This window comes from Octopus bimaculoides, chromosome 9 (assembly GCF_001194135.2).
Source record: "Octopus bimaculoides isolate UCB-OBI-ISO-001 chromosome 9, ASM119413v2, whole genome shotgun sequence".
In the NCBI taxonomy this organism is placed as follows: domain Eukaryota; kingdom Metazoa; phylum Mollusca; class Cephalopoda; order Octopoda; family Octopodidae; genus Octopus; species Octopus bimaculoides.
In genome coordinates, this window is record NC_068989.1 from 19,620,189 (window position 1) to 19,635,190 (window position 15,002).

General features: G+C 37.4%; 1 protein-coding gene across 1 annotated transcript in view; it reads left to right on the forward strand.

Moving 5' to 3' along the window:
• The first annotated feature begins 83 nt into the window (after positions 1-83).
• LOC106876194 (ankyrin repeat domain-containing protein 29) overlaps positions 84-15,002 on the forward strand; it is a 138,027-nt gene continuing 123,108 nt past the window's right edge. Inside the window, exon 1 of the mRNA XM_014924635.2 lies at positions 84-883. Within this exon, the coding sequence (XP_014780121.1) occupies positions 872-883 (12 nt within the window). The 5' untranslated portion in view covers positions 84-871. The remainder of the gene's footprint in view (positions 884-15,002) is intronic.

Consider the following 15,002-nt stretch of genomic DNA (forward strand, 5'->3'; position numbering starts at 1 on the left):
TATATATATATATATATATATATATATATATAGAGAGAGAGAGAGAGAGAGAACTTGAAATGGTAGAATTTTGCCGCATGGATTAATCGAAAGATGAAGTCGTAGTCTCTCTCTCTCTCTTACGCACATACACACATACATAGATGTATGCGTGTTCACCCATATCGTACACATGTGTGTATGCATGCGTGTAGTTGTAGTTCTTACATAATGTTGCTTACACGTGTATGTGTGAGTGTGTGTATTGATAGTCGCAGTTCTGAGTCTACGAGTCTACGATAGATGGCAGTGGTGGATCTTGCGTTGAAACGATATTCGGAGTGGTGGGCGGTGTTTCGATGTTTTGTTATCTAAGTAACCTAATAACAACACAAGACGGAAGAAACAGGAACTGCACAACTGTAATCCGATATAAGAAACCAGCAACAACAAGGACAATACAGAAAAGAAAAGAAAGAAACAACGAACTGTAAAAATTGAAAGAAAAAATATATACAATGAAACATAAGAAGAAAAAAATAGAAGGTATGTCAGCGAGATTTTAAGGTACCCGCGCAGCGGTTGAGTAACAAGATTAACAAATATACATCAAACAGCAGCAATAAAAACAACAACAAGCAACGTTGAAATGCCGAAAGCTGCCGCTTGAAACTTGTGTGGTTGTTAACTGGTGGTTACTTATAAGATTATTGCTTCAGTCCATTAATTGAAGGACAGGCGGTCGGTCGGTCGGTCGGGCTGAGAAGAGATCTGTCGGACGCACAGGCTATCGGAACGATTTTACATGTCTTGCCTTACGTCTTATTCCTCCTATAAGGCATCCTCGATGTAAATGGAATTATAAAACAGAAAGAACAGAAGAGTCTTCAGAATGTCCCTAAAGGTAAACAGCGTTATTGGTTTCTATCGATTAAGACAAAACGTAAATAAAGGGATAACAGGTGGGAAATTAAAGAATCAGAAAAAAAAAAAGAAAAAAGGAAAGGAGAAAAATGAAAAGGTCATCGATATTTCTGAGAAATCGAAAATTTTTTTCATAGACAGTTACGATAAATTCATGGTTCTGTACCTATGTGTCTATATATGTATAAATCTCTAGCATTTTCCCTTTTTATTTCTGTGTATATATGTACGTGTGTATGTATGTATCTGTGTGTGTATGTACGTGTACCTGCGTGTGTATGCATTTGTGTGTATGTGTGCTTATGTATACATACATTGATATATATATATATATATATGTGTGTGTATATATATATATATCTATATATGCTTGTATTTATGTGTGTGATCTTAAAAATAACAATCAGATTCTGATTGTCGAGATCTCTTTGGAATTTGAACAACTGAGAGAAACTCGATGTTTGCCTCTATGTATGTATGTATGTATGTATGTATGTGTGTGTGTATGTATGTATGTATGTATTTGTGTGTGGAGGTGCGTGTTTAGTCGCCGGTCACTCTTCATTGAGCAGACATGATCAGAGGTATTCCAGTGATGACCTTCTGAAATTTAGGGGCATTCTGGGACTACATTATCTAATGTCTCCTTTATTTTCAGGACTAAAATGATTTGAATGAGATTTGACTGCTATTTCTAGCAGTTCTAGCTATCACACAGACTGCTTCATTGACTCATATATATATGTGTGTTATATATATATATATATATATATATATATATATATATATATATGTGTGTGTGTATGTGTATACACACATATCAAGAGATATATAAAACAAATTAAAGGTAATTAAACTCAATGCTGTCTGTCTATCTATCTATCTATCTATCTGTTTATATTGTGTGAGTGTGTGTGTGTGTGTAGACTCTGTACATTTGTATGTGAACATTATATCTTTATGGGTCGCAAATGTAAATGTTTGTTACGATAACACTAATAACCCTAACTACTGTGACCCTTCCCACCTCCATCGCCACCACTTCCCACATCATCTGTTTAACTGAGTCAATATTTCAAACCTCGTTTGTTATTTGTTTCTATAACCACGTTATCTTGGGTAGGTGGGTTGGTGAGTGGTGGAATATCTTGACTCATCTATGTACATGTTGTATATATAATTATAGGATTTGTCACATAGATGTTGGGTTTACCGAGGAAAAAAATAAAACATTAAAAAAATGGTATTAACGTGTGTCCTAAGGGCTCCTGCAAACCAGTTAATGCAGTTTAAAGAAACGAAACCGTACTGCCTCACACACTAGCTATATTATAAACATGCAGGATGTAAGTTTTGACTTTGAGTCTAACAAATTTGGACGCCAAATAAAACTAATAATATAGATGTATGTACGTGTTTTGTATGTCTCTATGTATGTCAGGTCATTCTTAGTGCTGTTGTTATCATGTAACTCAATACAACTTGTTGCATGGTTAGGTTGTCAGCGATTAAACCGGCGACCTTACCAAGCCTGATTAGTAAAGGAGAATGGTTTTCGTTTGACACCTTGCAGGGTGTGAGAGCCCCCGCTCCCGCCCCGACTTCTAGACATCTCTCTGGAAAGAAAACTGATGCAATACCTGGGCCTTCGTTTGCATCCAATGATGTTGACTAGTTCTTTTTGGGCAAATGCATATATTGTTTAAAGAAAAGGGGTGATCCTGTGCAAGGCCTTTCTCCAGTATATAAAAAGCTTCAAGCACTGACATCACTTGATTTTTGATATCTCTATATGCGTTGTATATAATGGCATAGCTTTAGTGTGAGGGGAGGATGCAGGCAGTTTGCTTCAGGTAATGGCACTTTTGAGCCTGCTGTATAAGCTTATATATGCTTATGGAGGACTGGAAGGTGCAAACCCAAGGGCTGCGCTGGCAGTACACACTCTAGCTATGTCATTACTTGCATACTATCGCTGGCCATAGCTGAAAAAGCAAAACATTCAATGAAAAATTCCATGATGGAATGAAGGCATGTGTCAGCATGGGTGATAAGCTCTCTGAACACCTGGTCCAATAACCTTGTTGCCACATCTGTGCAAAAGTGTGTAAGTCCCTAGCAGAACTGAAAAGCCACATCTATATTGCTTGTGTTTAAGAGAACAATCAAGTGATGATTTTACTCAAATTTGAGTTGCAGCCATCATTTATGTATGTATGTGTGTGTGTGAGAGAGAATGTGAATGCATGCATGACTGCTGGTTGGTTGGCACTCCATTGGTTATGACGAGGGTTCCAGTTGATCCGATCAATGGAACAGCCTGCTCGTGAAATTAACGTGCAAGTGGCTGAGCACTCCACAGACACGTGTACCCTTAACATAGTTCTTGGGGGAGAATCAGCGTGACACAGAATGTGACATGGCTGGCCCTTTGAATTACAGGCACAACAGAAACAGGAAGAAAGAGAGAGAGAAAGTTGTGGTGAAAGAGTACAGCAGGGTTCGCCACCACCCCCTGCCAGAGCCTTGTGGAGCTTTAGGTGTTTTCGCTCAATAAACACTCACAATGCCCGGTCTGGAAATCAAAACCACGATCCTACGACCGCGAGTCTGCTGCCCTAACCACTGGGCCATTGCGCCTCCAGGCATGACTGCATATGCATGTTTTTGTTCCTTTTGATTGGAATTAACCTACCATCTGCTCAGTGGAAAGGTTGCATAAAAATAATATAAATAAGACAAGTTCCTGGCTTTGGATAAAAGAAAATACAGGAGGACCAGTTAATTATGATTTTATTCAACGTCTCAGATTCAGACACTTATTGCAGCAGTCCTTCAGTTTTTCTAAGACTTGTAAAAGAACTCAGAAGGTTGGGCCTCCAGCCAGGCCTTTCATGATACCCTAAAAGCCAAGAACTTTTCAGCAACCCTCATATGTATGTATGTGTGTGTATGCATTTGTATGTATATAAAGCTGGGTGTATAGACAGAGTGTGATGGGTAAATTGTTGTCATTTTATATTGTTAATTTCGTGCATGCACGTTCTTTTTGATTTTGTTGCCTACATAGTATAGTAGGGTCAGCTGGGCACTGTCTGTGAGAAAAACAGCACCATGACGCAATTCACTCTACCAGAAATTTGGAAACATGTTGTACTGCTTGGCATTTGCATCAGAAGCTCCAATATGAACATTTTAGAGTGTTTGGGTGTCAATCAGAGGACATGTACTGAGAGTAATAACATCCAGTCAACATCATAGTGTTTGGAGTGATCACTAGTGATGGTGATGTTATGCTTCCATTCAACTTCCTACATGGCCTCGGACTCAACACAGAAACCTACTTCAAGTGCCTGGAGGAGGTAGTGCTGCCTTGGGTCAAGAGGGTAATTGCTGGAACACCCTATGTCTGGCAACAGGACTCTGCACCATGCCACACAAGCAGGAGAACCCAGTCATGGCTGTCAGACAATTTCTGTGATCACATCACTCCTAACATCTGGCCACCCAACTCCTCAGGTTGCAACCCTTTGATTACTATGTGTGGTGCACAGTTGAGCAAGAGACCAACAAAACTCCTTGTAACACCAAAGATGAACTGAAGGCAAGGATTATGGCAGCATTCACCCACTTGAACAAGGAGACTGCCCAGAAGAGTTGCAGGAGATTCTGAAGTTATCTGGAGGCCATGGTTGAAGCCAATGGCGATTTTATTGGATAAATTTACTCTTTAGTATTTCAAGATATTTTTATGTAATTTTGGTAAATATATCTGTTAAAATGAGACGTCAGTGTTATTTTCATTCTTGCATAATTTAGACAACAGTTTATTCACTGCACCATGTATATATTGATTAAAGAGGATCACTTAATAATGGGGCACATACCGTTGGGTTATGCTGTCCAGTAGTATGTTGATATTTGCTCTTATGCAACATTGTACAACCTGAATATTTGAGAGGTTTTCTGTCTTGTTTTGCAGTATCTTATAAATGCTGCACTTGATACATATCTACCTGTACGATGTTACAATGCAGTAAAATCTCTAAATAAAACAATTCTAGCAATACTGGATAATCCATTTGTTGCTTTTATTTTTTTACACACACACACACACATATATATAGTAAAGACTATTTGCCAACATAATGGGGCTGAACAACAGTAACAATCATCCCTTTCAGGACAGCCACATATATATATATACAGTGGTACCTTGACTTATGAGTTTAATTCGTTCCGTGCAGGTGCTTATTACTTGTATGTCAAATCAAATTTGCCCATTGAAATTAATTGCAATGCCATTAAGCCGTTCTGGGCCCCTCAAAAAACATGATAATTATTTTTGTTATGTGTTTTTAAATAAGAAAAATGTATTTATAAATAAAAAATATTGTATAAAAAATACAATGGAATATACTGCAATAAACTGGTTTTATTAAGTATAATGTACAACATTTACCTTGAAGAGCAGACGACTTGAGGATGCTGACGGAGGTGGAGGAGAAAGGCTGAACTGAATAACTGAATCTTATTTGCTGATTTTTGCCCTTTTTTGTCATGCTTTCCTCACTTTCATCTATAGGAGTTTTTGATAAAAACCTGTCCAATAAGGTTTGTTTTATCCTCACTTTCCGAGCATTTCTGAAATGCTGGGTGGATGTTACGGCATTCACTGTGGCATTTGCTATGCCAACTAGTAGTGGGGTATCTGAAGCTGGCTTGTAACCCGAATTTTAGCTTGCAACTCAAAGCAAAAAATTTGCTGAGAGATGGATTGTATCTTGAAAAACTCATTAGTTGGTACACTCGTAAGTTAAGGTGCCACTATAGATAGATGTATGTATATATGTGTGTGTATATATATATATATATATATATATATATATATATATATATATATATATATATATATATATATATATATATATATATATATATATATATATATATATATATATATATATATATATTCTTTTATTTGTTTCAGTCATTTGACTACGGCCATTTTACTACCCACTCAATGCTATACCAGTTATAGTCTTTCATTGCTAGGCACTTTTTATTTTAGTTGCAGTTCAAATCAGTTTTAGGTGATAAGTCAACCTGAGCACTTATGTATACACCTATTACATTACATCATTAGATACAATTTTACCTGAACTATATATATATATATATATATATATATATATATATATCAGGTCATTAAGAATGAAATGTCTGATTTTCTTATGCACCAAGTTTGACAGTCATCAACTCTAATGTTTTATCCTGAAAATTCTTTGTTTTACAACATTGATGAGTTACATCATCACTTTTTGCGAAATGCAATTCATGGTGTCTGATTATATTGTATTTTCTCTTGTGAATCAATTTTTGTGAACCCATGGATAGATAAAAAAATTGCTTACGAATATGAGTTCTGTCATGGAACCAATGCATCCCAGACAGCTCGAAACATCAATGAGGTGCTTGTGAAGATGTGGCAAATAAGTGCACTGTATGTCGATGGTTTGAGAAGTTCTGGTCTGGTGACTTTACTCTTGAAAATCAGCTCTGTATTAGACCTGAGACCAAGGTGTATAATGATGAGTTAGAAACTGTAGTGGAGGTGGATACATCTCAAACTACGCATGAGTTAGCAGCAAGGTTTGATGTTTTGATTCCAACTGTATCGGACCATCTGAAACAAATCGGCAAGGTAAAATAGCTGGACAAGTGCGTACTGCATAAATGAACATGAAATGACACGTCCATCTTGAAACCCGCTGTTCTTTGCTGTCACAGCATAAAAGTGAACCATTTTTGCATCGTATTGTTACATGTGATGAAAAATGGATTCTTTTCAACAATAGCAAGCATTCTGCATAGTGGTTGGATAGAGACGAAGTACAAAAACACAATCCAAAAAAGAATATTTACCAACAAAAGTTAATGGTGTCTGTTTGGTGGTCCAGCACTGGTGCCATCCATTACAATTTCATGAGAGCTGGTAAGTCAATTACAGCAGATGTATACATCAACCAACTGGATGAAATGATGAGTGAACTTGTAATTAAACAACCGAAATTGGTCAATAGAGATAGGCCAATTCTCTTGCAAGACAATGCTCAACCACATGTTGCACAAAAAATGGTACTCAGGTTACAGGAACTGAACTTGGAAATACTCTCTCATCCACCATATTCACCAGAACTTGCACCAACTGACTATCACATTTTGCATGGAAAAAACTTCATATCTGAAGATGCAAAAACAGCCCTTCGTGATTTCATCACCCATTGCTGTCCAGAATTCTTTGCAGCTGGCATAAATAAGCTACCAATAAAATGGCAAAATTGTGTTGATAATTTAGGTGCATACTTGGATTAACTGCATTGCTTTTTGTTGAGATAAAGTAAAATAAACTTTCAGTTCAAAATTGGACATTTCATTCTTAATGACTTGATATATATATATTATATAGTATGTGTGTGTTTGTATGTGTGCAGGGAAATGCTTTCACTTTCATTGGACTCCAGGAAACAATGATGGACCGAAATGTCTTATTTTCAACAATTAGTGTTTGATCCAGCTTCAGGTATTATTGTGGTGTCATGACTCTCCCCAATGTAGGTAGGGTATGTTATTTGATTGTTTGCAAGTTGGGATTTCCCTGAGACTGTCACAGTTTGCAGAGGTTGCCCTTACAGTCTAGGAATGAAGTTCTTTTCATAGTATTAGATAAATGAAGGCATTGGCTAGTAAGTGGAACTTAGTTTAGCTCAGCTTTAGGTCTTCCTGTGTCGCTCAGCACATTGAACAGCAAGTTTACTCCATTGCATTCAGTTGGCTGCTACTCTTGCATATCCATTTCACACCTGTCTTTAGGCCATCTTGAAATGTCTGCCATCAAGTGATCTTTGTCCTGCCCCTTTTACACCTGCTGCCAGGTGACACCCAAATCATGGTTGTTTTAGAGTGTTTTTGGTTGGCTAGATGGAGAATGTGTCCAGCCAGACACAATTGGAAGTGGAACAAAGAAAATTGTTGTGAGAATAGTTTGAATAATGGCAGAACATATTTTTCAAAAAGAAAGATCACCATTGAAGTTTCCATGTATTTGTACAGCACCCAATAGACAGAACACACACACACATTCTGATTAGCAGTTAAAGCTGACTTTGAGTAATAATTAAAAAAAATTACAGAAATAATAATTATTCACTTATCTTAAATTTAGCTCACTCACAATAACTTCTTTCATAAATGACAAATATATGTTCATGAGCTGCCAATAATGAAAATAGCCAAATACTTGCCCAAATTAATTTGAGAAATGTGTACCTTCAATACCACTATAAAATATTCATTGCATAGTAATCTTTTCCTACAATGTAGATCTTGGATCCAAAGAAAGGCTGGTGATAGAAGGAGGTCTGAATGTACTAGAAGCTTCTGTCTGTCTGTGTATCTTCCTATCTGCCTGCCTGCCTGCATGCAGGGCCAGTTCAAGGTACTGGAAACTGGGGCAGTTGTCTGAGGTGCCATGTGCTTTTTAGTCTATATTTTCAATTTTTCTCCTTGTGAACGTTTTAAAAAATTATACTTGTAAGGCACTGAAGTTCAGCTTGCCTGGGGCGCCAGTAACCCTAGGGCTGGCCCTGCTTGCCTGTATATAACTCCTGTATGCTGATGACCTTGTTCTCATTGTAGAATCTGTGTAAGATTTGGAGAAGCAATTCCAGACATAGGGGCAAAATCTGGAATTGAAGGACTTTAAAGTAAACTGAGTGAAGACTAAAGCCATGATAAGTAAAAAGAAGACATGTCCCTGAAGCTGTCAGGGAAATGGCTATGCTTAGTTTGCAGAAAAAGAATAGGTAGAAACTCTATACTGTGCTTAGTTTAAACAATGGATGCACAGGAAGTATAGTGGGATCACAGGTAGGCTAACTGGAAGGGCAAATTTGCTTGGAATATACCCTTAAAAATGATTCTTTCTACTGCTCAGAAGGCTTCCTATAAGTAGTCGATGGTCTTTGTTTCTTAGGTCATTACATTAGCAGTGGGAGTGTGTGCACTGAAAGCATAGAAGCCAAAGTAAAAACAAGTTCAGTGTTAATACCTTTGCTGGTAAAAAGAGCTCTCTCTTCAAATGAAAGGCAGATTGTATGATGTTTGTGTGTGAAGTGGATTGCTACATGATAGTAACATCTGGGTCATGAACGCAGAGGATATGTGAAGGCTAGAAAGAAATGAGGCAAGCATGCTCTGCTGAATGTAAAATGTCAATGTGCATTAATGATACAATACAAATGACTTGAGAGACTAAATGTATATAAGATAAATTAGATGCTGTTTGCAAGAAATAAAACTGCAATGGTATGGGCATGTGATGTATATGGATGATGTCAGCAGCATAAAGAAGTGTCAAGGGCTTAAAAGTGATGGTGCCTGTGGAAGAGGAAGACTAGAAAGACAAAAGCTGAAGTGATGAAAACTGATTTCAAGGTGGTGAGCCTCATAAAAAGAATATAACATTTCTGCTTGGGACACAACCAACAATCAATATAGAGATATTAGTTATTTACATATATTTAATATACACTCTCACACAGTGTACACACATTCACCTCTCACTGCCACATGTGGTAGCCTTAATACAGTTACTTGACTTGCTGGAAATAGCAGCCAAAACACTTTCAAATCACACTCTGCCACCTTATAAATAGGACTCATTGGATAATGTCATTTGGATATGCTATGCCTGAAAATAAAATTCATGGCCATGGTTGGAATGCATTTGATTACAGCTTTGCTTGAGCAAAGCTAGTTTGGTATAAACACCACAACCACCACCACGACCACCACCACCACCGCCGCCAAAAACAACAACACTAACACCAACACACTATATACACATTCACCTCCACACCACCTCACAAACACTACAAATACATACATATATACACACCTCCAACCATGCTACAGAAACAAAATAGATCTCATTTGTTAACTTTCCCACAGGAAATCATTTAATTTCACAGAATACTCCCCAAATACACACAATTTCGTTAATATTTTCATTGAATTTTCCCTCTCATTAAGGCAACGAGCTGGCAGAAATGTTAGTACACCGGACAAAATGCTTAGTGGTATTTCATCTGTCTTTACGTTCTGAGTTCAAATTCCGCTGAGGTCAACTTTGCCTGTTATCCTTTCGGGGTCAATAAATTAAGTACCAGTTGTGTACTAGGGTTGATCTAATCGACTGGGTTCCTCCCCCAAAATTTCGGGCCTTGTGCCTAAAGTAGAAAGATTCTCCTTCTCATTTTGTTTTTATGAAGCTAGCTTTATTATTTATTTTTTTTATAAAAAAGCTTTTTACATAAAACCCCAAAATATATAACTAAATTTCATACATGTAGGCATAGGCATGACTGTGTGGTCAAGAAGCTTGCTTCCCAACTATGTGGTCTTGGGTTCAGTCCCACTCCGCAGCACTTTGGGGAAGTGTCTTCTATTATAGCCCTGGACCAATCAAAGTCTTGTGAGTGGATTTTGATAGAGGGAAACTGAAAGAAACTGATCATATATATCTATATCTTGTATGTGTGTGTGTGTTTTTGTTTGTGTTGTTTTCCACCACCACTTGACAACCACTGTTGGTGTTTATATTACCATAATTTAGTGATTTGGCAAAATAAAAAAAGTACTAGTCTTAAAAAAAGTTCTAAGGTTGATTTGTTTAGCTAAACCCTTTAAGGCAGTACTCCAGTATGGCCACAATCCAATGACTGAAACAAGTAAAGGACAGGCAGAGACAAACTGATACTGATTTTTCAATTCATTCACTTTTACAAAAAGTTCCATGTATGCTTAGTCATGCTGCTAATGATATTGGTTTCAAATTTTGGCACAAGGCCAGCAATTTCAGGGGAGAGGCTAAGTTGATTACATTGACCCCACAGTTGCATTGGTACTTATTTTATCGATCTCAAAAAGACAAGAGGCAAAGTTGACCTTGATGGATTTTGAACTCAGAATATGAAGATGGATGAAATATTACTAAGCGTTTTGGCTGCTCTGCTAACGCTTTTGTCAGCTTGCAGTCTTCATACTGCTAATAATATTGTTGAAAATTTTTCCTCTCACTTGAAAGAAATAGATTTTTAACATTTCCATTATAGGAGCAGGAGTGGCTGTGGTAAGAAGCTTGCTTACCAACCACATGGTTCTAGGTTCAGTCCCACTGCGTGGCACCTTGGGCAAGTGTCTTCTACTATAGCCTCGGGCCAACCAAAGCCTTGTGAGTGGATTTGGTAGATGGAAACTGAAAGAAGCCTGTCGTATATATGTATGTATTGTATATATATATATATGTGTGTGTGTGTATGTTTGTGTGTCTGTGTATGTCCCCCCCAACATCGCTTGACAACCGATGCTGGTGTGTTTATGTCCCTGTAACTTAGCGGTTCGGCAAAAAGAGACCGATAGAATAAGTACTAGGCTTACAAAGAATAAGTCCTGGGGTCGATTTGCTCGACTAAAGGTGGTGCTCCAGCATGGCTGCAGTCAAATGACTGAAACAAGTAAAAGAATTGCTGTGGTCAGTCTTATAAAAGCAATATGAGGGGATGTCTGACGAATTTCAAAAGAATGGCATTCTGAAGACGACCACATTAGCTTACAAAGAGGAAATAAGAAGAAAGAGTAAGTACAATACAAAAAAATGAAGTTTTTATGATGGATCAGCACAGTAGACTGACTCATCAGGTTCAGCCTATGAAGTATTCCTTTTCAGTATCTTTCTACCTGTCATCAAGGTCTGTAAGAGCAGGGTCCAACTGGTACATATTTTCTGGGGCTGGAGAGCCAAAGAAGGGTCAGGGAATATTTGACAGACCCCTAAAAAAAAGAACTCCCCTCCCAGGTAGGTCTGAAGCAGTTATGTTCTGCTTTGCATAATTTCTCTAGGGAGGCTCTGCCTATCATTGATAGGCAGAGTCATGTAACACCTAGAGCAGGGGTTCTTAACCATTTTTATCTATAGACCCCTTTGATTACTATTTTTTTTCTGGTGGACCACCGTAGCCATTTAATGTTGAAGGACTAATTTTATATAAATTTCTTTCAACATTCCTATTTTGTTTTTCACACATTAACTTGTGTAGATGTCGGAGAATGAAACCAAGCTGTTTCTTGCAATCCATAAAAATACATACATCTAAAGCAAAATTTTTTCAGTGGTCCTTAAAATACTATTATGGATCCCAAATTTACTATTTTGTTGTGTGGACCCCAAAAAATTTTATATGGAACATCAGGGGCCATATGGACCCTGGTTGAGAACAACTGAGAGTAAATGGATAGATATTTACTCAAAAGTGAACACAAAGGTGCAGGTATGGCTGTGTGTTAAGGTGGGGCCTCAGCATGGCTGCAGTCTAATGAGTGAAACGAGAAATAATAAATAAAAATATTGATCATCTACATTTTACTTGTTTCGGTCATTGGACTGCAACAAAGCGACCCCAGTACATTTCTTAAAGGCTGGTATTTATTCTATTGGTCTCTCTTACTGAACCACTACGTTGTGGAGATGTAAACAAACCAATACCAGCTGCCAAGTGGTGGTGGGGGCAAACACAAAGCTTTGGGATTGGATTTGGTGGATAGAAATTGAAAGAAGCCAGTTGTATATATGTGTGTGTGTGTGTGTGTGTGTGTATGTATATGTATATATGTGTGTGTCTGTTTGTTCTCCACCACTGCTTGACAACCAGTGTTGGTATGTTTATGCCCTCCAACTTAGTGGTTCAGCAAAAGAGACCAATAAAATAAGTGCCAAGCTTAAAAAAAGTACTGGAGTTGATCCGTTCAACTAAAATTCTTCAAGGTGGTGCTCCAGCATGGCCGTAGTCTGATGACTGAAACAACTAAAAGATACATAATTTTAGCAAACCCCAAAGACATGAGGGTCTAAGGCTTTTCTGTTTTATCTATACCCATTTCCTACCCAATTTACTCTTGCGAAAAGTGAAGTTGTTAAACTAGAACCAGTTGGATGGACTGTACCTTTCATTTAAAAGCCAAACCTTGTCACACACATTGTCATAATTAATCAGACAGGAGATTACGTTAAACGGTACAAATATTTGTGGAATATTCAACTACATACTATAAGGTAGTTCTGATAATTAAACAACTGAAAGTTCGCCCAAAAGGGACGCAAAGTCCATTCCTATGCTCAGCAAATGAATAGGTATATGTACACAATTGTGCCTCATCGACTTGGTTTCTTAACTTTCAGAAAAATGGATACTTTTTTAATGAAATTTTCTACAAGTACCTTTTAGATGGTGTAAATTCCGATATCAGAATTTGATGTGGAAAGAAATTTCAAAATTTCAAGTTTCATTTTGTAAATCTGTCTGTGACACTTTTTCCCCCTTCCCACATCCTAGATGCTGAGGTAAATGGGAGGGTCACTGTTTCCGTAGCTGAACGGAACAAAATCCTTAAGTATCGGGACCTGGTATCGAACTACCTCTTCCCACCTGTGGCGTTTGAGACGTTTGGAGGAACTGCGTCACTAACCGCGAAGTTCTTGTCATCGTTGGCAGCTCGTCTCACCGAGGTGTCAGGTGATGCCCGTGAGGGCGCTTGGCTTTTCCAACGCCTTAGCCTCGCCATCGCAATGCTTCAGTAGGTTCCGTTGAACCTTTTGGTGTGCGACTGACGGAAGCACTTGGTCCTGCATTGATGTTTTTCTTTTTTTTCTTCTTTTCTTTGACTCTCTTTTATAAATACTATATTGAATAAAGTATTATCTCACATATGTGATATGAACCAATATGTATGTGTGAGCAACCACCAACTTTTTCTTCACAATGAATTCCGATGTAACCGTAATCTACACCATCTGAAGGGTATTTGTAGGAAGTTTTATTAAAAGATACTTATTTTTCTGAAAGTTATGAAGAAACAAAACCGTGGTGGGGGGCACACTTGTGTAGGTATGCCAACAAATAATCTAATGTAATGTGACAGAATTGAACGAGTTGATTTTTAGAATCATTTACCTTAATGTTAACATTCCATTCCTTCTTATTTATATATTTTCTTCTTACATAAAAACGGATTATTTAACAAAACATACAAATAATTTAGCTTTCACTGAATTTAACTTGAATCTAAACCTCATTAAATAGAATATATTTTAAAGATTATGCATAATTGATATCTTCACATCCCCCCACCAAAAAAAAATTAAGTATTCCGCCGAAACTGTATTAATAATTTTGTGTTAGTCCTAATCTTATGGTTGGTAAAAGTTTTTCTATAAACTTATCTATATCGACATTTTTCAAAGAAAATACTTGTGTACACATATTACATAACACACACACACTTGCGCAAATAAAAATACATACTTACAGACTCGCATGTCTAGCGATTTAACTTGCATACAAACAATTCATAAATTAAAACGAGATAAATGATATATGTCTACAATACTTAGAAAAAAAGTTATTTTTCTTTCTTGTCTATTGTTAATTTGCAATTTGTAAATTGAGGTGCTTCCCGCCCCCATCAACTCGAAGCGGGCACCAATCAACAAGTAAATCTAATTTATGTGACAAGTTGCGGCTTCCATAGACACTAATTCACGGTCGTTTTGTTACACACACACGCGCACACACTCACAGACACACATATATGTATATGTATGTTTCTGTGTGTATGTGTATTTATCTCCCTTTAGGATTCTTGCTATAACTGCAAGATACCAAAACAACCTAAATTTTAGTTTGAAAACACAAATACACACGCACGCACATACATACACACACACACATACATACGCACATACATACACACATACATACCCAGACTGCACCCACTACACACCCACACTCATACAGACACGCGTACATTCCCACATACATTATACATATATATATATATATATATATATATATGTATATGTGACACATGTACCCACACCACACACGTATGTTTTATTGATACAATCTTACATTCGATCGTTATTTGTTGTGGTTCAACCGGTGATACTATATTTCTTGCACACCTCCATCTCGTTTACTCTC